Source organism: Numida meleagris, chromosome 1 (assembly GCF_002078875.1).
Source record: "Numida meleagris isolate 19003 breed g44 Domestic line chromosome 1, NumMel1.0, whole genome shotgun sequence".
Taxonomy (NCBI): domain Eukaryota; kingdom Metazoa; phylum Chordata; class Aves; order Galliformes; family Numididae; genus Numida; species Numida meleagris.
The window spans coordinates 142,653,502-142,680,110 of record NC_034409.1 but is presented as its reverse complement, the minus strand read 5'-3'; the positions used below and the strand labels follow the sequence as shown (position 1 = coordinate 142,680,110).

General features: G+C 40.8%; 1 protein-coding gene across 7 annotated transcripts in view; it reads left to right on the top strand.

Annotated features, from left to right (window-relative positions):
- Positions 1–26,609, top strand: part of FARP1 (FERM, ARH/RhoGEF and pleckstrin domain protein 1) — a 205,392-nt gene that overhangs the window by 129,142 nt on the left and 49,641 nt on the right. For all 7 annotated transcript variants that reach the window (XR_002444130.1, XM_021416320.1, XM_021416328.1 and 4 more), the window contains 6 exons: positions 9,951–10,055; positions 16,543–16,585; positions 17,815–17,893; positions 20,037–20,134; positions 24,621–24,735; positions 25,907–26,054. Coding sequence is in view for 6 of the 7 variants with exons in the window: in XM_021416320.1 (XP_021271995.1) it covers positions 9,951–10,055; positions 16,543–16,585; positions 17,815–17,893; positions 20,037–20,134; positions 24,621–24,735; positions 25,907–26,054 (588 nt within the window). In the remaining variant the exon portion in view is untranslated. The remainder of the gene's footprint in view (positions 1–9,950; positions 10,056–16,542; positions 16,586–17,814; positions 17,894–20,036; positions 20,135–24,620; positions 24,736–25,906; positions 26,055–26,609) is intronic.

Sequence of the window (26,609 nt, the reverse complement as noted above, 5' to 3'; positions counted from 1 at the left end):
CTATCATCCATGGTGTAAAGATTACCAAACTGTTTGAGTCTGTCTGGTTCGTGGCAAGTCTTGCAAGACCAGACAAGAAACTCTTGCTTATGGGGAACTTGACTGGTGAAAAACAACCCAAGTCTTCTGCTTTTTGGGTCCCTAACAATTAGGTAGCTTTTGAGGCTTATGTTTTGCATGTAGAGATTTCACTTCCTCAGAAACATTTTGTGTCTGTGTTTGGTTCATTAGAAATGAACTCAAGTTTTAGTTTTATGTTGATACCTAAAATACTGTATTGCTCCACGTCTAATCTGGAGGAATCACAGGATGCTACAGCCAAGCTTTTCCTTAGCCCATGTATGCCAGATTTGCAAGACAGGACCAAGCATATCCTACAGAAAGTCCTAATTATTTAAATTTCACGTGAGATTACCTTCCTTGCTCTGCCTCACGTTGTGGCTGGAGAAGCATGAGATCCTGTTGGAGCAGTGGCCTCACTGAAGGCAAGAACTAGGATGAATGCATTAAGGTTAGCTGCAGCCGTAGCCTGAAGGCTTCATCGAAGGTTGCACTTTCAAGTTAGCAATCTGATCATGAAAAATTCTGTGCCCTGTTGTTAAAATGTGCCATCCTTGCCCTAATAAAGCAAAAAGTAAAATACAGGCTACTTTGGATGGTGTGAGGTTTTGCTCAGATTAATTAATGGTTGTGTTGAGAGTGCTGCAGTGCTGAAGAGGGATTATCAGAAGCTTTTGGCTGTTAGGCTTGATTTTGCTTTTGATCTAGGATCTCATATTTTGCCTCTTTTTTTTTTTTTTCCTGGGCCTGAGTTCTCACACTGAAATGATTTCTTCAAAGGTCTTTTTTAGAATCATGGCTCAAATAAAATGCGTCCAAATAAGAATAGTAAATAGTCTCTTACACCTCAGTCTGGTTTTGTAGTTAATAACTCCAATGCAGTCATAGTTTTCTGTAATCTCATGTTTCAGGTCTGCATGTAACAGTTCTGCTTTTCACATGGGTTGACTTCAGAATTGCCTATTCCTTCATTTCAGTAAAGTGTTTATTCGTAGCTAAACAAAGTGAGGAAAAATAAACAGGCAAAGAAAACAGACCAGAGGAGAAAGGGATCTGAATAGTAGAATGATTTTATTTTCATCTCAAAACACCAATTAATGGTTTTTAAAAAAGAAAACCCTATAAGGTGATTAGATGTTTTTTTGCCTTGAAACATAGAGGAGTGGAAAATTAGGCAGCAAAGGGTGGAGGGGATGTCGCAGAGATTGGGGTTTCCATCCCCAATTACATGCTGGCTGCTACACTGCTGAATTACACTGAGAGCACTGAATGGTACCATTATATTCCTTTTCAAAAGTTCTGGGCTATGAAATTCAATCCGAGGTATTTTTAATGAGTGTTCTGAACCTCAGTTTCAGCTCTTCTGAAGAAACAAGGAGCACAGTGTGCTGCTAAATAGCACTGAGGCCAAGGGTTAAATTCATTCAGTTTTTTGCTTGCAGGGAAGGAAAGTAATATCAACATTTATTTGACAGGTATATACTTGCTTCCAGAGCTCAGCTTCAGCAAAACAACTTTCCATAAAGAAAACTTTATGAAAAACGAGGTTGTATCAGCTTCACATCAAATTCTCTCTGAAAACAGGGCTTGTGATATGTGTTTTCCAAAGCTAGCGGCCACAGCGCACACGCTGTGGTTGGGCTGCGGGCATCCTCGTGCTGCAGCAGGCTGTGCCCGTAGCTGTGGGACACAGCCAATCCAGTCCTGCTGGAGACGTCTGCTCAATCACACCTCCTGGCCCTCAATGAAGTATAGATTATGCAGAGGCGGTCTCCATCAGAGAGGGGCCTCTTGGCATCTCTTGGTCTCCACTGAGTTTTGCTGTTGTGGTTGGGATGGCTTTGTGGTGACCTCCTCACTTGTCACACCCCTCAGCAAGCTTCCCTTTAGCCAACGTACCTTTTCAGGCAAGCTTTGTTAGTGTGGATATGGCTTATAGAAGCCGTTAGTGCTGCCTTCCATTTTTTGCATAGTTACTTGTTTCAGATCATATGTTTTGTGCATGTGCCCTGCAACTCACTTCATGATCTGAAATTCATGATGGACTGTTCTGGCTCTTGCAAGTCATCCCCATTCTGTGTCAGCTCTGCAGAAAGGAAAATAGTCTCTTCCAGAAGTGGATGTTTGCCTTACTAATGGGAGAAAGCTCAGCCACAAACCACCATTTAGCTTTGCTAGTAGAATTAGGCAGAGATGACTCAGCAATTGACAGGGCTAATTTATGGAATAAAATGATGCATTTTTAGTAAGCTTTTTCATTATTCTTTTAATGCCTCATTTTTCTTGTCCACAGTGTGCTTTTGAAATGATGTTAAAGAAAAGTAATTTGGTTTTAGTAGCTGTGGCTCTGGCGAGAGTCTCCCGCTGTAAGTCTCTGAAAATGAAATGGTCTCTGTGAGAACTTCTGCAGCTTGAAACTGTTGCTTAGAAGACTTGTTCTGCTTTTGCTGAAATCCCACAGATATTTTACACTTGTCTTTAGAAGTTAAAATTACAGTTGTACAACCAGAAGCAACGTTTGAGGTTTTGCAGGTGGACTCGTTGTTGCAGTTTGATGTTTGTCTTGGAATTTTGAGGGAGTTACTGAAATCAGCATTCACATTTTAAGTGAAGGCATGCACTGTCTCCATCAGGACAGTTTCTTAGAACGTTGTTGGCCAGACAGAAATGAGGTTTTTCAGCTGAATTTGTTAGCAGATCAGAACATCCCTTTTCAACTGATACAGTGATTCTTAGGCGCAGACATATGAAATGTAGTTTTTATAAATCAGTACAGAAAATTGAAGATAAAGTCATTTGTACTTGTTAGCTGAGGGCTAGATTTCAACCAGTATAATGCAGGTAAAGGAGCTGTGGAACAGGGGAACTCCTCATTAAGTATTTTGTTTGTGCTTTTCACCACAGATCTTGTTTTGGAATAAGCAGGTGTGTACTTAGACTAGTGACTAAAGGATGAATAGTTTTTGGTCTGTTGAGTTTGTGGTGTGTAGCTGAGGAGAAGTTCCAGATTTTGGCATTGGTGCAAAATGAATTCTTCTGTGGGATTTTGTTCCTAAAGCTGCCTGACAGGGAGGATCTCCAGGCTGCAGTAGTTTGCCCCTTTCTTTCCAGGCTCTTCACAAAGGGTGCCACTTGTTTCACAGAATCATAGAATGGCAGGGGTTGGAAGGGCCCTCAAGAGTCTAGTCTGCCTGCTAAAGCAGGTACCCTGCAATAGGTTGCACATTTAGGCATCCAGATGGGTCTTGAACATCTCCGTTGGAAGGAGACCCCACAACCTCTCTGGGCAGCCTGTTCCAGTGCTCTGTCACCCTTACCGTAAAGAAGTTCTTCCACATGTTAGTATGGAACTTCCTATGTTCAAGAACTTCCGATGTGTCATTGTGGTTGCTGCAGGTCCTACACTAACAAGCTCCTCATCAAGTAGAAATTAGAGTAATTTGATAGCAGGAAATAAATTCAAAACTATCAGTCTGTATTGGTTAGAACGGCAAAGAAGTAAAGCAATTGGATCACTATAGCTGGGGAAGACAGGTTAGTCTGTGGCACAGAAGGCTCGGTTCAGAAGATACTCATCTCATTTTATCTCTATCTCCTCACTTGCATTAAGAAATGGCATATATAATACAATGTGAGTTGAATCTGCCCATTAAGTTATAGAGCAATGATTTTATGAGCCAAGTAAAAAGAGACCAAACAGAGCCTCCAATCCCAGCAGCTGTACTGTACTGTAATTATGGAGGTCCGGAGACACTTGAGGATTTACTGTAGCTGAATTTTGTATTGGTCTGACTCTGCTTTAAGAAAAAAAAAATTAATCAAAAACAAGTGAAAATACCCTCATCATGCTACTTTACATTAGCATTGCTAAATCATTTTTTTTCTTTTTACTCCCACACTACTTAACTATTAAAGAAGAGTATTTAGAAGCAGTGATAATATTTTCCTTCTTTTCCTGGTAAGTGTTTAATCTTCACCTGAATTTTACAGTTGGGCATTTGTACTACAGTTGATTTGGGGAATCTCCAGTCTAGTCAGAACAATCCTTCTGCTTTTGACTTTTTCAGAGATTACTTGACATAAGCCAGTTTATCATAGGCAGAAATCCAAGTGCATGGCTACAGTTACAAATCTGTGTATGTTCAAAAGCAGTAAATTATGTGTTTCTTTTGAAGAAGGTGCTAAAAATGCAGGTGAATGAGATGTTTATTAAATTCCTTCTCCTTATATTTTTGCCTCAATAATTGTTAAGGACAAGTATTTGAAGTAAAAGTCACCTGAAGTAAAAAGCAACATAGTTTGAAATCATACCATTTAAAAATCACGTCACCACCAGCAAAATCCAGTAAAAGAAAAAACTATGCATCAGACTTTGAAAGGCAAGCACTGGTACTAAAGGGAGTACAGCTTATGTGGTGAGTGTAAAGTAGAGAAGCAGTCCACTGAAAGCTAAAAAGAAAGGAACTCTAAATGGTCGTATTGTACACACGCGCCAGATGATCAATTGCCTTTTTAGTGCAGTATAAGAGACTTATTTTGTTACTCCATTTGGCCTCAATCCTGCCTTTAAGTGTATGCGCGCAGTCTGTGCAAAAGCATGTGGGATGCATTCCAGGAGCAGAGGCTTCAATGACATTATAGTGGAAGTATCTTAAAAGGAATGAGGTGCCTTTGGTTTATCATGAAAATGTGCCCCCTCTGCTCCATCCCTCCAAATAGGGTTGATCCCTTGGCTGTACTGCAAAATGAGGTTCTGCATGCCTACAAGTAGTCCCTTGAAAGGTAGGACTTAAGTCCTCTGCCAGTACATAAGGGTATGTGCCCTGGGACCCTGGGGCACTAGCTTTTGGAGTGAAAAATGTGACGGACTGTGGTGACTTTCTTACATCCCGATTCTTGCATCCCAGCGGGAACAGGCTGCTTCTTGGTCCTGGTGCATAGAAGGTGGCAAAGCCCACCTCTTCAAGACTTCCCAGCCTATGCTGAACAGTAAACTAAAAACTAGTAAGCTCAGGTTTAAGAACTATCTCTATGATGTAAAGCTATTTTTGTAGTCATCTAATCCTTCCTATAGGATTAACACCTACACTTTGAAAGCGAGGAGAGGAGAAAAAGGGCAGAGCATCTCCAAGTATCTCAGCAGTCCAGAGGTCCAGAGCAATGATATCCAGACCAGTGCTTAATTGCTTTTAACCCACCCGTTCAGTAGCAGACTTTTGTTAAACATGAAATACACATTTCATTTTATGCCAGAAAAGAGAACTGGGTAAAATATGAAATTTGTCTTCAGATGCTGTCAGCATTGTTCTATTACAAGTAGTTTTCAAGCCTACTTTGAAGTATAAATTTTTGCCAGAGTTTTTTGAGAACCCTTTTGCTCAGAATCATCTTTGAGGCTATTTTTATACTGTTTGCTTATCATGAATACATCTTGTTTTTTCTTCCTTTCAGAGTTGTAGATACATACAAAATTTTTAACAATTTTTAACAATTTTGAATATCTGAGAAAATTCATGCTGTTAAGGACAGACATTGAGTTGTTATTTTTAGTATTGACTGCTGCTCGATATGACTTCAGAAACACACTGGGTGAAATATTCATTATCATTTCAAGACAGCTGTTAAACTGAAGTATAAAACACTTTGGAAATCACACTAACCTGAAATATTTAGTTAGACAAAATTGCCCCATTTTGGTTCTGAGCACTCAAAACATGACAGGAGCAGGGCATTAAGGAAAGAAGGAAGAAGCAAATAAAATGTGCTTCCTCACGAAGCTGTCTCTTGCTTTGACCGAAAGACTGATGAGACATATTTTTAGATGTTCCAAATAAACTGATTATTCTATTTGTGTTTTTTGTGGGGATTTTTGTTGTTGTTGCTTTAACCTGATTTTACTGCTCAATAATGTAAAAACAAACAAACAAAAAAGCTTTCCATGAAATTTGGCTAGACAGATTAAAAATAGTTCATCACTGCTTGGTCCTAAGCTGACACACTGATTTGGTACATGGTTAGTAAAATGATTGCTAAATTAATTGCTTGGAGGGTGAGAAAAATATGTCCAAAACCCTTTCTTTTAAAGTTTTGGAAATTTTCCAGATATTGCTATGCATTTCCTTTAAAAAAACTATCTGTATTTCAGTCAGCGCCAAAGAATCGTCTAAACCAGTATGTAGAGGGATTTCTTTGATGATTGGAAGTCTCTGGAATGTTAAAGAATTGTTAAATCTATTAAAATTTTAACCAGTGGTAGATGATAAGTAACTTGCTGTTTGGGATTTTTGTGTAAGTAGAGGGAAGTTGAATAAGATAGAAATAATGAGCAGACAGCAAATGCTGAATGCACAGTGCATAAGGTAGGCTACTTTGGGTGCCTTTATAGCTTGCAGCTAAATGTGGTGATGTACATTATTTATCATTTAGAAGTTAGTGTCCTGACATTCCCTGAAAATGTAAAGTGACTTTTAAAATGTAATTTCACAGAACTGAATGAAAGGCCAGTTCAAAATGCTCTGACAGGGGGTTGGACTCAATGATCTCTAGAGGTCCCTTCCAGCCCCTACAATACTGTGATTCTGTGAAAATACATTAAGGAATAAGGATGTGTAGCTCGAAATCAGTGAGCTTCTTTTCACTGCAATAAAATTAGAGTGTTACTTTAGTGTAGCTAAATACCACCTCAAGAGAATAAAGGCAATTCCTTGCTGTTAACGTGGCTGGGATTCACCTCTAAACTGAACCCTGTGTCTGGGCTACTTGTCTTCAAGAGTGAAAGAGTACAACTGTTTTGCTTAGGAAAAGTTCACTGCCAATGTACAAAGATAGGTGTTTTGGGATAGGAGCCATTGCCCTTTGGAGTTGCAATCTTTCTTCATTGTTTGACAGTCTCAGGTTGTGCCAGGGTAAGATTGGATTGGACATTAGGAAGAATTTATTCATGAAAGGGTGGTCATTGGGACAGTCCGCCCAGGGAAGTGATGAAGTCCCCATCTCTGGAGGCTTTTAAGAGACGTGTAGATGTGCCCGCAGGTGAAATGGTTTAGTGATGGGACTTGGTCAGGTTGATAGCTGGACTCACTGATCTTGAAAGTCTTTCCCAAACTAATGATTCTGTGATTCTACAGGAATCTGGCTGTCAACAAAAATAGGAGCAGGGGACTGCCACCTCCTACAGCTGCTTCTCTGCTCCTGGGTGTTGCATGTAAACTTCTCCCACTTATATTCCACCAACATACCGTACTTTCCTGCTTCCTTTCTCTCACTGCCTTTCAGCTGTGGGACATCTGTGGTAGCTGATGGTCTGGAGGTATGGTCTTGCCATAAAGAAAAAAAAGCCGTAATCGTGGCATTTCAACATACCATTGTGTGCTTTGCCTTCCTCTTGATTGTCACTTTCAGGTCAGCTCTTTCTCTCCCTGGTGTGAGCTCCCACTCGATGAGGCTCAGGAGAGCAGGAGGTGAGTCTCCTGGCTCCTTTTCTCCTGTCCTCAGCATTTGGCCACATCAGTAACCTTCTGAGCCCTTCCTCATCCCAGTGTTCGAGGGTTTCATGATGGTCATCTACTGGGAAATGGCTTGTGTGGCAAGGAAAGGCCCTCCTATGGCACAGCCTTTCCCCCCTCCACACCCTTACATGCGTGCAGAATTATTGGAAGCTCATAGGGCCTTGTGGGTCACACCTGCAGCCCACACCAGCGTGGAGCAGGGAAAATGGCCAAGCTGTGGCTTGTGAGATGTGGGTGCAGCCACAGAACCAAGAAGCTTTGCCTCATGGCTGAGACAGATGTGACAGAAAGCCCACGTCTGGCAGCTGGAAAATGCCTTCCACGTTCTAGAGAAAACTTGTGTTGTCCCATAGGCCTTGTAAGCACATTGAAGTCAGACAATACTGCAGGCTGCAGATGCTGTCACTGGTGCGGCACACTCATTCCTGAATGCTTCCTCTGTCAGCCAGTGTTTGCTACAGCCCCAGTGACCACTTTTTCTGTTCCCTACCCAGTGGACTGAAATTTTAATTTACTGTGTTTAAATTTTTTAGTAAGGATGTCATGGAACAGCACTGAATCAACATCTCTGTAAGAACAGAGAGTTCCTGCATGTTTGGATGCTCCTTTTCCTTCTGGTCCTGCAAGGCCAGGAGTATCATCAGGCTCTAAATCCTAGCAGATTTTATATTTGCAGTGTTCCCTCTCAAATAAACTGTCAGATTTTATTTTGACTTAGACTGATCAAAACTGAGTTTAGAATAATTACCATATTTCCAAATACTCGAGGAAGAAGCATTTCATGTTACTGAGACACACTTCAGAGAAAATGACGAGTGGTGTGAATAGTACAAGACTGCTGTTTTGTTGTCTAAATGCATAGAGGTAAAAAAAGGAAAAAAAAAATGTATGAAAACACCCAGCAGGTTTTAATCTGCTGCTTTTACTCATGGTCTGAGATCAGACAGGTTTGCTCTCCTCAGCTAACCTTGTGTGGTGGGGTAGCGCAGGTGGTAACATTAACAGTTAATAGAGCATTGTAAGGGAACATTGCTTCCTGGTGGCATAGGTCTGTTAGAGGCAGAAACCTCGAGCAGAAACCTGTTCTGCAAGTTCCTTTGGAGGTGGACTTGGCTTTTCCCTTGCAACTTCACTCTCAAAGCTAGCCAGCCATGATGGATTGTGTCACTGTGTCCTCCCACATCACCCAGGTGGCAGCGCCATTGTGGTGGCGAGTTCCTGCCTCAGAAAATGGGCATCCTTAATTTGCAAGCTTTGCTACTGAGTGTTGGCTTTACACAATTCGTATTAGACAATGTTGGATGAATTTCCTTTGGAAAGATACTTTGTACTTAAGGTTGTGGCTGAAAACCAGGAATTACCCTGGTGGAATTAAGTGGAAAAATGTGGGGGCTTGCTTTCTTTTGGTATTGTGGTAAAACAGAGACCAAACCCTGTCACGACAAATTTGGGATAATAACAGCAATTAGCCTGTTGTTAAGGACATGGCCAAGGGGTGCCGGAACCTGGGCTTAGGTTTGTCCTTTCTGATTGTGCTGACTGCCCAAGCTGCCCTAATGGTTTTGTTTTCTTTGCTCTGTTACTGCTGTTCCATTTTGATCTCATAATTATTTACTGGGCAGAAAGGAAAAGGGTGAGTCTGTAAGCTGAGTGCAAGGACACTTGGCTGAGGTGGGATCAGGAACATGGGTCTCTTGTAATGAAGGAGTTTGTGCTATTTAGTGGTGGGCTTGATTTAGAATACATACATTCCTGCAGAGAACAAAAATATTTGATTTCAGTGATTAGCCTTTTTATACTGAGAAAGTGTTGTGTTCTTCATTGAATTTTTTTTTTATTGCCATAGAATTGCTGGTGAGCTGTAATTTTTAATATTGGCTGCAGGTGTGGATTTAACTGATGTGCTGATGAGAAGAATCCTCACAATCAGCAAAACTGTGTCTCTGGGAGCTAATATTGGGCTGAACATCTGGTCTTTGTAGTGGGAAGATGTTTACAGTGTGGAAGGAAACATTAACTCTCAAATCCTCTGATTTTCTCATTAGCTCTAGTGAGAGTAGCACAGAGGAGCCTTGACCAGCTTCGCTGCTTCTGAAGCTCTTTTCTGTTTTATAGCATTTTCCTCTCTAAACCAAAAACGCACTAAAGGTTGATTGAGAGCTGCCATCCAGAGATGAATAGATATTTTCCATGGCTTTAAAACTAGTGTAATTATTTTCAACTGCCCTGTGGGTATGGTTGGAACAACTGCTGGTTTTGTTAGCTGCATTGACAGTGTTGTTTGCAGGATGACTTCTTAGTGCAGTAATTTTTCTGCCACTAATTAAAAGCATCTTTGTTAATCCGCTGCATTTAACTCTAGGCTTTGTTTTCTTCTTACAGCAAAGAGCTCCAGGGAAAGTTTTGCATGACGCTGTTTGCAACCACCTGAACCTTGTTGAAGGCGACTATTTTGGCCTTGAGTTTCCAGACCATAAAAAGATGATGGTATGTAAAAAGGTTAATTTTCACCTGGTTTTCATCTACATACGCACTTTATTCTTTCTTCCAGCTCCTTACTTACAAGGTATGCTTAATCCTGAATTTCAAAAGGGAAAAAAATACTTTATTTTAAAAACTCTTGCCCGCTGGATTTGAAGAAATGTTTTTAAAATCTTGTTACTCTTGTCAGGTTTCATCTGTGTTGAAAGTAGCAGCCAATTCAAACATGAGTTGGAAAAGCATTTTATTTTTATCGGTTGCAGTAGAGCAGCCAGCAGCTGGACTGCTGCAGAGCCTCAGCTCTGATTTTACAGTCACGAGCAATTTGGAGTGTGGAGTCTGCAGACAAAAGTTGCAGTGATTGTGATGGAGTTCAATGAAAAACATCTTGGGGGTTAGATAAAATATAATGAGCTTAATAAAAAAGAAAAATAAGGGAGAAAAAAAAAAAACAAAACAACAACCCACAAATAATCTGTTGAAAGTCCTCTCTGTGGAGCTATGTGGTACAAGCAGGTGTGCTGCTCCTGACACTTTGGACTATGAGAGCAGCTGCTGGCAACAATCAGACATTGCACTAATACTTCCAGGGTGGGAACAGTATCCTGTAGAAGAAAAAGCAAAATGCAAGTGACCTCCCAGTCTCCACTGGCTTTCATTGTGAGGTTTATTTCACTTTAGTTTTCAAATGTGACCTCCTGACATGTGTGCTTGGTATCTGAGTTGTTTGACTGGTACATTCAGGTGCACGCTGAATTTGCTGTCTGTTCAGTGAATTCTGCGTCAGTAACCTGGCTGATCTAAAGAAGATGACTTAGGGCAATTTCGAAAAGATCTGTTTCTGTCTATATACAAATTTTCTCTAAGGAGCAGTATTTCTTAACCAAAGGACAAGGAGGATTTAGCTGCTGCTGCTGCTGCTGCAGTAACCTGTTGTCATGCCTTAGTGCAGGCTTACATAGGCACTAAGGCTGAACAGTGTAGGTCGTACAGCTTTAGGCTAGCTGTATTAAAGAGAAGATTTTGAAAAATGGATATTGACCTTTAAAAGTGATCCACTTCACAGTTTGCTCCTGGATTTACATGAAACGCAGTTTACTACCAAGTTTCATATTCTGCCAAATATCCTTGGCTAATGCTTTAGGTAACTTGAGAGATTAACGTAACTCTTCAAAACAGTGCAACTGTATGCTGCTATTACAACAGAGGGTCCCTGTAGCCATGTTAATAATGACATGCTGACATTCCTTACATATGTAGGTAAAGCTGAAACAAATCCTAGTGTCTACTGTATGTACAGTCGCTTTTTAGTTTTCTAAAAAATAGAGAAGGTCACTTGATCAACCTTCTCTACTTCACAGGTCATTAAGTTTCAAATAGATGACCCTCTGTGTTTTGCTCAGAGACCTGAAGTAAACTAACAGTTTTGAGTCCTGTGAAAACAATATGGTTTATTTGCTTGAGGCAGAACATGCGAGAGATTGAAGTGCTGCCAGTGCCTGAGGCCCTTGCAGTGGCTGGCTGGAAATACATCCAGATGATCTCAGTGGGGGATCTAGGGCTCTGATGAAGAGGAAGGTAGAGAGAAAACCCCAAGGCTGTTCCCAGTTTGACCTAAAGGAAAATGCCTCCATGCATCAAGGACAGTAACTTATATAGCCCCTACTCTTGCAAAATGAAGTATTAGACAAGTATCTGCAAGTGCTGGTCTGTGTATTTACCAGCTGTTTCAATCTTTGCTTCTCAAAAAGGGGGAGAACCCCAAATCTAGCCTGCATCTGGACAGGTGTGCCTCAGCTGTGAAATTCAGTGGAATTAATGTCTTCAGCTGGGCTCCATGATATGAAAAGGATGTCGAAGTCCTTGAAAGCATTGAGAGGAAATCAGTGAAGGCGGTAACAGAGCTGGGAGGCGTGCCCTATGGGAAGAGACTGAGGACACCTGATTTGTCCATTCTGGAGGAAAGAAGGTGCAGAAGCGACTTGATTGCTCTCTGCAACATCCTGAGGAGGGGAAGTGGAGGGAGTTGCTGGTCTCTGCTCCCTGGTGACAGGATCCTCTGCTAGGCTCCTGTTTGATGGTTGGACTAGATGATCTTTGCGGTCTTTTCCAACCTGAATGATTCTACAGTTCTAAGGTTGCATGGGAATGGCACAAAGCTGTGCTTCAGGATGTTCAGACTGGACATGATGAAAAACTTATTTACCATGAGGGTGGTCAAACACTGGATCAAGATTCCTAGCGAGGTGGTTGATGCCCCATGCCTGTAAGTAAGTATTCAAGAGAGACTTAGGTAATGGCTTCATTAATATATTTTAACTTTTGGTTAGTCCTGGAGTAGTCAGGCAGTTAGGCTTGATCTTCGTTATTCCCTTCCAACAGAACTATTCTCTTCTGTGTTATATTGTTTTCTAGAAGCAACTTGCAGAATCTGTTGAAGCAGAAGATTTGATTAGGAATCATTGCTTTAGTGTGCAGCAGCTTTCTGGATGAGAGTGGTACTTACATTTAAATTGCAATTCTCAGTTTCTGTGATGCAGTTGAGACAAATGTTCCTGTGGGATTTAAAATTTTTTGAGCTTTGTAATACCCGTAATGTAGAATTCAAGCATTGCGCAAATAAATAAATTGCGGTTAGGTCTGTATCTAAGAAATAAAACACACATACATATTTGACATTCGCATCATCTGAAGATAATTAATTGCTTGTCCAGAGTAGAGGGCAGTGTCAAAGGAAAAATAAATATTTGCAGCAGATTTGTTTGGATGTAATCATATGTACGTGAAGTTGTATACTCACCGTTCAGCTGTGTTTGTTTCAACATGCCAGGTTCCAGATTTCGTGTATCACATGTTGACAGTTGTATGTCATGATGCCCAGCAGCTGTATATGTTCAAGCGTGCTGTGTAGGTAGAAGAGAAGACATGCACGAGAGATGAACATGGAGGGTCTGAGGGCTGTACTTTCCCCTGCATGAGGAAAAATGAGGCACTGTTGCCAAGCCTGGGATTTTAGAGGGTTTCATCATACTTGATGTCTGCCCCAATTCTCCAGCTGCTCTGGTCCAGTCACTACTGTAGAATGCCAGACGTTGTTTCAAAAATAAATAATCTAGCCTTTGTAGTTCCAAAGAAAAGGGAGAACAGGAATCCTAAGTCAATCCTCACATTATTCTTCCTTTCCAGCTTATGAATCAATCTTAGATTGGCTGTGTAGAGATAAAGTGTGAGAGCTGCATGATGTGTAAGTTTTGATTGCTTGGGTTTGCCGACAGTGATGAAGTCTCTGTCTTGCCCCACCTTTCTCATCTCTCCCTACATACGTTCAGTACACACTGGCATTCAACAGTCTGGTAAAGGATGCTGTAACTTGTAGGATGACTGGAAAAATGGAGAAAGAAATTACATACTTGCTGTGCTCGTGCTGCATCATAGAATGGCCTGGGTTGAAAAGGACCTCAAAGATCATCAAGTCTCAACCCCCCTGCTAAGTGCAGGGCCGCCAACCACTAGACCAGGCTGCCCAGAGCCACATCCAGTCTGGCCTTGAACGCCTCCAGGGATGGGGCATCCACAACCTCCCTGGGCAACCTGTTCCAGTGCGTCACCACCCTCTGTGTGAAAAACTTCCTCCTAACATCTAACCTAAATCTCCCCTGTCTCAGCTTAAAACCATTCCCCCTTGTCCTATCACTATCCACCCTCACAAACAATCAATCCCCCTCCTGTTTATACGCTCCCTTCAAGTATTGGAAGGCCACAATGAGGTCTCCCCGGAGCCTTCTCTTCTCCAAACGAAACAAGCCCAGTTCCCTCAACCTTCCCTCATAGGAGAGGTGCTCCAGCCCTCTGATCATCTTGGTCGCCCTCCTCTGAACTCTTTCCAAGAGCTCCACGTCCTTCTTGTGCTGGGGGCCCCAGGCCTGGACACAGTATTCCAGATGGGGCCTCACAAGAGCCGAGTAGAGGGGGACCACCACCTCCCTCTCCCTGCTGACCACTCCTCTTTTAATGCAGCCCAGAACACAGTTGGCCTTCTGGGCTGCCAGTGCACACTGCTGGCTCATGTCCAGCTTCTCGTCCACCAGGGCCCCCAAGTCCCTCTCCGCAGGGCTGCTTTCAAGTACTTCTTCCCTCAGGTTGTATAAATACCTGGGATTGCCCTGGCCCAAGTGCAGCACCCTGCACTTGGCCTTGTTGAACCTCATTAGGTTCTCATGGGCCCACTTGTCCAGCCTGTCCAGGTCCCTCTGGATGGCTTTCCTTCCTTCCAGTGTATCGACTGCACCGCTCAGCTTGGTGTCATCTGCAAACTTGCTGAGGGTGCACTTGATTCCACAGTCTATGTCATTGATAAAGACACTGAAGAGCACCGGTCCCAGGACTGAGCCTTGGGGGACGCCACTCGTGACCGGCCTCCACCCTGACACAGAACCATTTATCACAACCCTTTGGCTGCGACCAGCCAACCAGTTCTTAACCCACCAAACAGTCCATCCTTCAAATCCATACCTCTCCAATTTAGAGAGAAGGATATGATGAGGGACCCTGTCAAAGGCTTTGGAGAAGTCCAGGTAGATGACATCCTTCGCCCTCCTCCCATCCACCGATGCCATCACTTCATCGTAGAAGGCCACCAGATTGGTCAGGCAGGATCTACACTTGTTGAAGCCATGCTGGCTGTCTTGGATCACTTCCTTGTCATGTATGTGCCTTAACATGTCTTCCAAGAGGATCTGCTCTACGATCTTCCCAGGCACAGAGGTGAGGCTCACCGGCCTGTAGTTCATCCGGGTCATCCTTTCTCCCTTTCTTAAAAATGGGAGTATTTCCTCTGGAAAGAAAAAGATTTTGTTTTGTATCAAGTAAAATATATGGCTCCCATATTCTTGTAAATCAGCTTTTTCATATTCAGGCTTTTTTTTTCACCACTAAACCTGGTCCCTGACCCTTCATAGCAGATTATTGACATGCCAACTTTCTGAAACAAAACAGTTTAAGTTACTGAAGTGCCAAAAAGTGTCAGAACCAGTTTAACAGGCAGTAAACACTATTTTCCTATTCTTGTATAACCAACTTTCTTTAGCCCTTCCAAGGAAGAGATCTTTCCCCGGCTGAAAAACATAAAAATAATTCCATTGAGAAGCATTAGTGAGTTTAAAAGGGCAAGAACGTGAGGACTTTGCTAATGGGAAGCACTCATAAAGTAATTACAAAAATGGCAAACAACATTGGCGCAGCTACAGCAGCCAGACAAACCCGTTTCTGTCTGGTTTCTCAGGTGAACTTGGAAAATGGATATTTTTAGGATGTTTCAGTCTCTGCGTAACCTGAAATTATTCAAGATCGAAGGTGTATTCATTTCAATATGTATTTTTTCCCCAGAGAAAGACTCAGTTAATTTGTTTTTTACTGCCTTTAACCTTTGTGGAGGCTGTAGGATGTTCCTTTGCAAGTTCTAGAAGTCTCCAAGGAAGGCTCCATGCAATTGAGATAACAAAATACAAATCTTGGTCACAGTTATCAGCTGGAAATGGTGAGATGTCGCACTTCCCTCTGTGTCATTTGGCTTTTATCTTCTGTGGGATTCTCCCTCAGCTTTCTGCAACCTGATGAAGGAGGATAGGTGATTTGTCCAAGCCCTTTTAATTTAGACTACAGAGTAGGCTTTTCGGTTTTAAAGATGCTATTTCAGTTCGTTGCTTCTCTTTTGAAATCTAAAGGAAAGACATGGGCAAGGTTGTTGTTTTTTTTTTAAAAAAAAAAAAAAAAGATGAAAATAAGCTATTTGCAGAGGTTCCATTGTACTCAATTAAGGAAAGCCTCATCTTGAGCTTCCCAGATCTATAGAGCAGAGAAAATGTCATGCAGCCAGAAAGTAAGCTTGCTTTCAGTCATGCTTGAGGCTGTGTCTGCCTCATGATCTTGATTGGAGAGAATGTTTCTCCTTCAGATGGTGGCAGTGAGAGTCCTTTATCTTTAGAAGACCTGACAAGGAGCTCCACAATTATGGCTGGGCCTCACAGTGGGCCTCCTGCTGGTTCCCCAAATCCAGACAGTTGTCTTGTCATTTCTCTGTTTGCCCAGTATTCTCAACTCAAAGACAAGTATCAGGCCCTTTCACTTGCATTTCTGTAGATTATTTGAGTGAGGTCTACAAGTGACAGCACAGGACTGTCTCTTTCTCAATTCCTTGTTTCACTTTTCCACAAAGTGAATGGCTACTGACCAGACTTGCTGTGATTGTTGCTTTCTGAGACACGTAAAATAAAAAAGTCAGAGTTTCCCAGCTCCCTGAGTTTGTTTTGCTTCAAAAGCTGTGCCACAGCAACAGCTTATTAACAATGCTGTCTCCTGAGCATCTTCAAGAGTTCTGGGGAGAAGACCCACATGGAAAACTAGATAAATAAATGAAAGTGTAAATGGTGCAATGAAAAATGCTCTTTTGAAAGCGGTAGTTTGTTCTGATAACATCACCTTCTTTTATTTTCAGGTGTGGCTTGATCTTTTGAAGCCTGTTATGAAACAGATTAGAAGTAAGTATTTCCTTGCTGCCGTTTATTGTGCCAGTCCACAAGTGGCTGAGTAGATGAGGAATCTGTCAGTTGGTATCTTTATCTTCTTAACCTCCTCTACTGAGTTTTGTTTGGATTATATTTTTATTTCTTGGAAGATGTATGGTGTATTCTGTGAAGTCGTGTCCCAGCAGCAAATTCTACTAAGCACACAGACACTGAACACCTCTGGTTTTACCCTTTATACAGAAGAGGCTGAACCAACAGCAAACTGAGAAGGTTTAGTCAGGCCCCAGATGAGCTGAGGCAGTGGCAGCAGTGAAGGCTACCACTGCCTCATTGTTGTACCTTTTTGTTGAGAAAAAATTACGCAATAGAGGAAGGCTATGAAGGAACATACATTCCTGAAAGGTAGCGGTAATGAATGGTGAAAGAAAAAGAACAGGATGGGAGGAAAAAAAAAAAAAAAAAGAACTAGAAGAAGTTATTAATGGGAAGGAGCTAGCAAATTTGTTACAGCTGTCAGGGATGTTGCTGCAGAACTTGAAAGTGTCTTAAACCTAGACAAGAAAGCAATCAGGTTAGGGAAGTCAGGGAATGTTGTGGTGGGTGTTGGAAGAGAGAAGGGAGTTGTATGTAGCCATCAGCTTTGGTGAGAGTAGAAGTGAACAAGAAAGGCTTTGGTGGTTTTGTTTTTCTGTCAAATATCAGTAGAAGTCTTCGTTTACTGAGCTTTACCATTGAGATTAATTTTTCTTAGATGTTCTTCTGATCATATTCTGAACAGTGTGTCTGTTCTCTGGAAACACTCCCTCTCATGTGAGAGATATGTTGCTCCTTTTGTCACTGGTTGTATTTGTCAGAACAAATGTGCTGCTGTTGAAACAGAAATAATAATTTGCTGGTGGACTTGAAAAACAGACTGTATTCTAGCTCCCTCCTGTTCTGAAGCAAGTGAAATAGACACACATAATACATTTTATTGGAACAACTGATGTAATTACCAAAAACAGACTTTATTTTGGCAGAATATCCCTCCACCAAGTGACTGTTCTACTTTATGGTGCATATGTTTTATTTTGTCATTTGTCAGTAACCTGAAGAGCATCAAAATTAATAGCAAAGGATGGGAGATTAGTTTATATGTATGCACTGCAGATTCCACATACCCCTTGTGCATCATTCTGTGATGTAAAATTTGGCCAACATGTTACCAACATATCACTAACTTCCATTGACCTTTTCCCTAGGACCGAAGCATGTTGTTGTAAAATTTGTGGTAAAATTTTTCCCACCTGACCACGCTCAGCTGCAGGAGGAACTGACAAGGTTAGTAGTTGTCCAACTATTTTTTTTTTATCTTAAATCTTTGGTGAACAGAGTGGAGAATGTGGGATTTGAGATGACTGGGTGAGAATCAATGAATCCCTCCTGATATTAACATGAAGTTATTTCCCCCACCATTGAGTGCCCTGGGGCACTCCTCTGTACTAAGGAACACGGGTGACCATGCACAAACATTTGGGTCAAAGCTGCTCTGCAGGAATTGCCAAGTTGCAGCAGCTGGGGACCCCTATTCATGTAGCCAGTGCAAATGCCAAAGGTCTGCATGGCTGTGAGTGAGCCTTCACAGATGAAGAAATGGAGAGAAGAAGGAATTAAACGAAGAGGAAGAGCCAGAAAAATAGAAGGGTTGACATGTATGCAGAAAGAGTACCTAAAGGGTGTGTTTGTTTTCAGTGCTCTTTAAAAGCTTGATTTAAGCTCAAAATTTTACACTCTTGTCATAAAGACATGAGTTGTATTTCTCTGTAGCTGGATATATATGTGAGGAGGAAAAAACATACTGCTGCATGGCAGTACTTCTTCACTGAAACTTTTCAACTCCTCTCCTGGTCTACAGTTATTATTCTTTGTAATTACATTTTTCTGTTCTGATTCTGTATTTTCATTATTAGCTTTTACTCTTAATCCTCCCGTAAGATGACATCCTCCTTTACAAAGAGCTTTTGTGTCTGCATAAACTGCTTTATAGAGAACAAGTTCACCTTTGTGATGTTCTGTGTTTATCTCTGTCTTGGTTTGGTAACAGAGCAGTGGAATGTAAGAAGAATGATTGATAACTGTTACTGACTTGGACAGAGAAAAGTGGAAAAGTGCAATAGGAAGAAGGAATATTTACCTGAAAGACTGAGTAAAAATAATAAAGGACAGCTCACAGCATTATGTGAAACCTGTTTCTGAGTAGATATTCTGCATAGCGGTTGCTTAGTATGTGCAGTGTAAATTGATTTTTGGTGATCTTTCTGTGCCTGGAGACATATCTCTGAATCTTAATGACTTTTTTTGGTTAGATTTTGAACGTGCGTGCTGAGGATCTTGAATGTATGTACACAGCAGTGTGTAGGATGTGAAAGCATATCCACAGGGAACAGATTTATCATTTGGAGAAGCAGAGAATATAATACTTCTGTGCTTTTTGCTTCTACTAGGGTGAATTTTATATGGCAAAGCAGATGTCTGCAGGTTTCAAAAGGACATTATTTAGATCTGCTATGTTATTTCATGTACTCTGTATGTTGGCACCCATACTCTTCTGCTCAGCTTGCATTTTTCATTTAATTCACCGACATCTCATTCAGAAACTCGCTGTTCAAATGAGAGTTCTCACTGAATATATTAAAATCCAGTCTTAGTAAAAAGTGTTGAGATTATTGTATGAATTCCCCAGAGGAACTGTGGTCGCTGGAAGGCTTGTTAAGGTGCCTGTCCAATTTGGGTTACATTCCAAGTGTAGGAGAAACGCCTGCTATTAGGTCGTTTTTTTTTTCCAGGTAAGAATTTGATGCTGAGTGAAACTAACCTATTTCAATTTCTGTTGAAGCTGAAATAAATGCAAATGTTGAAACAGTGCTGCGGACCTGTGATGTCTGTGCGCATAAGATGTCAGTGTAGAATTGCCCTCGTTGACTGGTTTGTAAGTGAATATGTTAAAAATGGCTGTTAATAGTGCAGGATTATGTCCTCCAAAATTATCCGAACTAGATAAAGTCATGCAATAAAGACCTCGTTCCTTATTTCCGAGTGAGTGCCAAGGTGGAAACTATAAACTTCCCCTTCTGTTCTGGCATTTCTTCATAGTTGCAGGTAGGTCCATTATCTTGAGGTGTGGTTGCTGAGCGTGTAATAGCTGTCACATTTGCTTTTACTGTCACATCACTTCCATGTCTCACTGATCTGGTTAAGAGAGATACATCTTGGTTCTGCCAAGCAGCCGCAATGTAAGACTGTAATAGCTGTAATATAGTACTTGTTATGTTTTACTTAGCCTCTAAGCTTAGGATATTCAGATCACTTCTGTAGGTGCCAAAAAGTAAATGGAATGTATTGCAAAAAAAAGGACTTGAAGTTTAGTACTTCTCCATCTTTCTCTCTTGCTTTGTGTAACTCTTTGTTCGTGTTTGTTTTGCAGGTACCTATTTGCATTGCAAGTGAAGCAGGACCTGGCACAGGGAAGGCTAACATGTAACGATACCAGCACTGCCCTCTTAATCTCACACATAATACAGTGTAAGTTCCCTCCTTCCAGGAGGATAAACAGGATGATTGGTTGGACATGCTTTGCTGGGTTACCTGTCACAAGCTGGTAGGAGATGGCTTGAGTCATGTGGACGATTTATTATATTTCTTTATAATGGCATTAAAATGCAGAGAATTTACTCTTTTAAATAAAAGCGAGCTCTTGGCCACTAGATTTGCATTTTTCAAGCACTCGTTTGATGGTCTTTGTAGGATCCTTTAAAAAGCAAAGTTTGCAGGCAAACAGGTTGAATTCTCCTGAATTTTTGCTTCATTATTTGTATTTAGCATTGTATTATGTCAGCAGAGCATTGACATTCCTGGAGATCTGGATGCTGTCTGGAGAATGTAGTAAATAAACATGCTTAGAATGCCAGTCTAAGTCACATTCCTAAGAGGAAACTGATAGGGAAGAAGAAAACCCAAAAGATTTCAAGCTTTCTTTTTTAATTGCAGTGTATGTACAAGAAGACTGTTCAATGGACTCATTTATCATATCATAGCTTCTTTCAACTTCAAAATCACTTGGAAAGCAGCATATGTTTTGCATTTCAAGACTGTGGATACTCTTGTTGAGAGTAAGAGTAGGAAAAAATACTTAATTTGCATATATGATGGTCACTTAGGCCATTGTTGTAAATGCTGTTGTGTGGAAATTGCAGTCAGCAAAGGTGTTCAGAAGTTCTTTAGTGTTAAGCAGATAAACCTCATGATCCTTTGTCATAGTCTGTTTGGGTGTTTGGTAGTTTCTCATCAAGTGTTACTGGAAAGGCAGATGTTGCATGGTTTTCTGTTTGCCGTGGCCATCATTGCCCAATGTGACTGAGTAGCAGTAAAGTACAGCAGCCTTTGGAAAAGTCTGGATTTCTCAAACCGTTTCAAAACTGAGTATTTTTGCAGCACAGACTTAAAAAAAAAATAAATCTTTAGCCAGTGAGCTTGTATATTTTAGTTTTTCCTGTTAACAGTGTTCAGTACACCAGTTGTAGTTCTTTCCTTCTTTCAGCTAGTTCTACTTTTCTGTCTTTGATAAAAATGTCTTGATAATTTTGGGGAAATTGAGTATCAGTTGTTACGCTGCATTCTAGGAGAGTGGGTCTTCCTAATAGATGTCTTTGCACCAGAGAAGGATGTTGGAGAGAGAATTCTTCAGTGCATGTTTCTGTTGTAGAGATGCTGCTTCATGATCATCACCACCTCTTGAACTCTTCTATTGCCTATACGTTATTTTCTCATGACTTCTACTTAGATCTTCATTGATGTCTTGCTCATCTCTTATTGATTACTCAGTTAAATTCTTCACTGAGCCCTCTACAGCTCTACTGCCTGGGCTGCTGAATGCAACTGCTAGCTTGTTTTCCAAAAGTAACAGCATGAAAAGATAAAATCTCAGGAAGTCCTTACACTTGCACAAGCTTTCCTTTTCCCTTCTCTGTGCAGTCAAACTCAAGTTTTACTGAATGTTTTTAAGAATTCCTCCGTCATACACTTGGCCATTCCCCCGACACACAAAAGCAGGCAGGCAAGAAGCTTTCTTTTTAAAGTGTGCAAAAGTGTCATATCACCACCATTGCTCTTATGCTACTGAGACACATTATAATGTTGAATAAAACAGTTTTCCTCTTGAAATCCTCTTGAAATCTTTTTAGTTTTTTGTCCCCTTCACCTGTGAGCTTGATGTGCAGACTTCTGAATTGTAGTTTTAGGAATCAAGTAGTACTCTCCTTATGAACAGTAAAGTAAGATACTTTTATATTGAAAAAAAAATTAGTTTTTTCCATCTTACAAAAGGAGAGAGGCAAGGGATTCATCCTGAGAGGTAAGATGGTATCCACTGAATCTGAACTGCTGCTTAACTGCTGAACTCTGGGCAGAGAGATGTTGTGCCTCATGGTGCCTCCTCACAGCTCCCAGCTGCAACTTGGACTGTTTTGGATGTTTATGATTTTCACTCACCCCCTTTTTTTGTGTGTTTGCTAGAAACCTCAGCGAGAACTTTGTGACTGTCTCATTTATTCTTCCATCTTTTGTCTCTTTAACGTTTTTCTGTGAAAATTGGATCTGATAAGAATCTATGACTGTATCTTATCCACGTGACTGTCTTTTGTATTTATTTTCTCTCTGCCTTATTATTCAGTAGCTAAAAAAAATTCCATATTTGTCTGCAACAAAAATAAAACTTGACAGCTGATAAGAGTAATGATATCAAAGTGGAAAGATTGAGAACATAGGAGATTAGGTATTGTATGTCTTATCGATGCTGTGCCTACCAGCGGTTTCCATTGGGGATATCTGATTCCAGGTGCCTTTATATTATGTATACAAGCTTATGCCAGTGTTATGGACTGATATTTTTTTTTATGAAATCCAGTATGATAGCAAATAGGTTTATGTTAAATTAGCATGTATATTACAGAACAAAATTTAAATTTGAAACATTCTATTTAAAAACACCTTAAAAGCGTTGTAGAAAGCGTTAAGAGTGAGAGAAAACTGATACAACAAATGATGCAGTAAAGCAAATGCGTAAAGTAAGAAGACGGTCTGATTAAACAAAAAGAGCTGAAATATAGAGCATTAGACATATCAGATGTGCTAATGCAGACAGAATACAGAAAGTAGTGTAATGCACTTGCACGCTAAGAGAAGGGAGGCATCAATGGAAATCAGTCTTAAGCTAAAACACAGAAGATTGTAAAGAAGACCTATATGCAAGGCTGATAATATTCAAAATGCAGCTCCTTTGTAGAGGGACTGGTAGCAGAGCTAGAGAAGGAGGGCTGGGATGAGAAGAAGGAAAAGATGCTTGGTACAAGCTCAGAGAGAACAGAAGTAATTAGAAAGTCCAGAGGACAATTTTGGTAATGGATTTGCAGTTGACAGAGAACATTATAAAAGTAATGTAGCAATAGAATAAGTCATATGTACTCTGGGCTCTGGAGAAAACCCTACGTGAAGTGGTTTAAGTGCTTCTGTGTACAAAAGTCTACAAGGTACGAACAGTATTTTAAAGAGTCTGTGCCCATGCCATTTGAGGGGTTGCAGTCTTAGGCAGGCTTATGGCCCCATTAAAGAGGAAAAAATTACTTTTTATTTGGGTTAGGGTTAAAAATGTACCCCAGAGATTTGAATCACTGGAAGCAAGTGAAATGGGAGTGATGGAGCTGCCCCAGAGATGGGAATGAAATAGACTTTTTTACAAAAGAGAATTCTCAAATAATTTGGGGTGTGTCTGTAGCCACATATCTTAAGGAATGACTCAGAGCAGATGAAATGAGGAAGGGGATGGAAATCAGTGTTACCAACTCTTTTCCACCTCTGCATTCTGGTTGGGTTGAAAGGTTACTTCTCTATCATTCACAGATGCTTTGGTCCTCATCTTCCCTGTCAGCGTGAGTTTATTGATTCTCTTAGCACATGTTTGCTAACAGGCAAACTCTTGCCAGAAATCACTTTGCAGTGTTTTAAGCATCTTCTTAAACCTTTCTTTTATCAAAAACCAGCTCATTTTGGACAGAACTTGTTTAAGAGATCATTTACATGGGCAGAGCTGAGGTGACGATGAGGCAAGGATCTGAGCCTGCAGTCTGACTGCAGCCTGGTTTTAATGTGGGGGAGCTGCATTTTAATTTCACTTACATTATTAAGTTAGCGGCCTTTTGTTGCAGCGTCGTTTGTAATGTTCTGGCAGGCAGAGGTTTCTTCATCATTCTGTGAAAAACCTAATAGCAAGATTTTTAAGAAGCATTCCAAGAATAGCAGGCAACAAGATAGTAATCTGGCACCCACACATAGATTGCCTGACCCTTTTTTCCCCCAGAAGGAAAGGAAATCTCACTGAATGGGCTGCAAAATGGAAGGTGGGTGTGGCATACTGTTGCACACACATTATTGAATAACTGCAGCAGATGGGAGCAACTTTGAGGAGGAGGGAGACAGAATGTGTCTCAAACTGCTGCAAAATTAGTGGAAGACAAATGTTTCATAACCTGTTCAGTACATGTCTGTGTTCAAACACACAAAGAAAACCATATCACTTCAGATTTCTCCTGAGATTAGAGTGTGGGGCATGGGCCTGGGGAGGAAGCTTGTGCTTGTCTGCTCTGGGGAGAGGTACCTGAGCGCTACCACGTGTAAGAGAGATGGATGGCTTCGGCTTAATTAATGCAGTTCTCCCAGTTACCCCACTTTATCCTGCGCATAAGTCAAAGCAGCACTGTGATGACTTCATTTGTTCAATTAACATCCGACATCTACGTTCGTGGTTGTGGGTGGGAGGAACCCTTGGGCTGCTTCTCACATAGCAGCTACTCACACAGATGAGAAGGGAGGAATGTAAAGAAGATAAAATAGGGGGAGTCTGAGTCATGGCTTGCTGTGATTGCTTCTCTGCCCTCTTCTCCAATCCTTTTGGATTGCCTGAATAATTCAGATTTAATTCAGTGTTTTAACAGACTTTTCTTAAAATTCTCCATAGCTGAGATTGGGGATTTTGATGAAACCATAGACCGTGAACACTTAGCGAAGAACAAGTATATACCTCAGCAAGAAGCACTAGAAGACAAAATCATGGAATTTCACCGTAATCACATGTAAGACTTTTTTTTTTTTTTCTCCTTATTTAGTCTTTTCATTTAGCATAGTTTTATTAATACATGCTACATTCTATATGCAAAAGAGGTTTGGGTCTCTGAGTTTCTCAAAGGTTACTTCTCAAAAAACATCCAAGCCTTTGAATTTCCTGAAAGTTACAGTTGCCTTTCTCCCATCATCATAACAAGATGTTTAAAGAGCAATTGATTTTGATATTCAGTCGAGCATGTCCTTATTTTACAGTCTATTTCATCCAGAATGCTTCACTGCTGATTTTGTGCATGCAGATATGATTGCAAATGATAACTGATCGGTGAGGCACTTGTGACAATGCACTTTTTGATTTCAAGGACACTGCACGTTGCTTTTTCTCCTTTCTATGCCATATTTAGAGGTGGATAAAGAAGAGGTTTAATGATAGTTTTAGGAAAAGCAGAGTGTGCTTGCAGAATTTGGGGTTTGGGGGGGGGAACAGCACTCAAGGTGATGGTGCACATTGGTGACTTGGTCTCCTAAAGACTGGCGGAAAAAAAGTAAAATTGTGAAAAAATTTAGAATAAGACATAAAGAGGTTGTTGGGGTTTTTTTGACTATGAAAACACTTCAAGACTTGAACAGTTTCATTTTGAACTAACTGGAATTGGAGATGAGTGTAGGGAGCTCTACTGCTCTGATAATCAGAACTTTTGCTTTGTGAGAAATTTAGTGCTTATGGGTTCACAACATTTATGTTAAGATGTTCGTGTCTTCTGTTTCACTTCATTTCAGTATTGCATTCACTTTCATAATAAACAACACCCTTACAAACTTCCATTTAGTTAGTTATTTTTATATTTGTAGGAACATAGTATGTTTTTTCAGTGGAAAAAAAATTAGAGTTACTTTTGTTAATGGCTCAAAATCCAAGTTTCAGGCGTCTCACTATTGGAGTGATCAAAATTTCTAGTAGATTGTAAAAACTGAATACTTTGGTATTGATCTATACTAAGATGAAGTGGTTTTTTATCTGATAAAAAAAATAATTCTGTGGAAATAGAAAAAACAATCAGATGTAATAGCCCTTATAGGTCTTAGTCTCTTGTAAAATGTCTCTTTATTCACTAGAGGACCTGTTGCTTTCTACTGAAAGATGTGTATAATTTGTGTGTCTTCTCTGTTTTGTTTCTTAAGGGGACAGACACCAGCAGAGTCTGATTTCCAGCTTTTGGAGATTGCCCGTCGGCTGGAGATGTATGGAATACGCTTGCATCCAGCCAAGGACAGGGAAGGGACAAAAATCAACCTGGCTGTTGCCAACACAGGCATTCTGGTGTTTCAGGTTAGAGCTGCTCAGCATGTGACTTTGCGTTTTATAAAGCGGAGAAATCTCTTAGAACAATAAGAATCCAAAACCTCAACCATATCAAAGAATTTGTATAAGAAAATTTAGGAATTTCCCTTTTCTGACAATAACCTCAAAGCTTTTATAGCTGCACTGGGTCCTTTACTTCCAGAGATTCATACGCTGTTTGCGCACACAGGCTAGAACTCAATCTTCAACTACAATGTGCTATTCAAAATGCAAACTGATCTGCAGCTCACAATTTGCAAGTTGGTCATGCTGACACCTTCTGCATAAAGGAGCAGGCAGTTCTTGTAGGCACGGCACATACTAAATGGTTGTGAAGCTGGGACAATAAGAGACACCTGGAGTACAAGGTGAAGAATACAGGAAGTGAATGCAAGCTCTCTGTAGTGTTGCAGTACTCTTGACCAGCCTTGGCTATTCTACCTTTGCTGAGTCCATTAATCCTACCTCTTTCACCAGAAGTTCGAAAGCATTTTCCTTAGATTTTGTTGCTCTACTGCCTCAGTCAGCCTTGTTCGTGAAGCA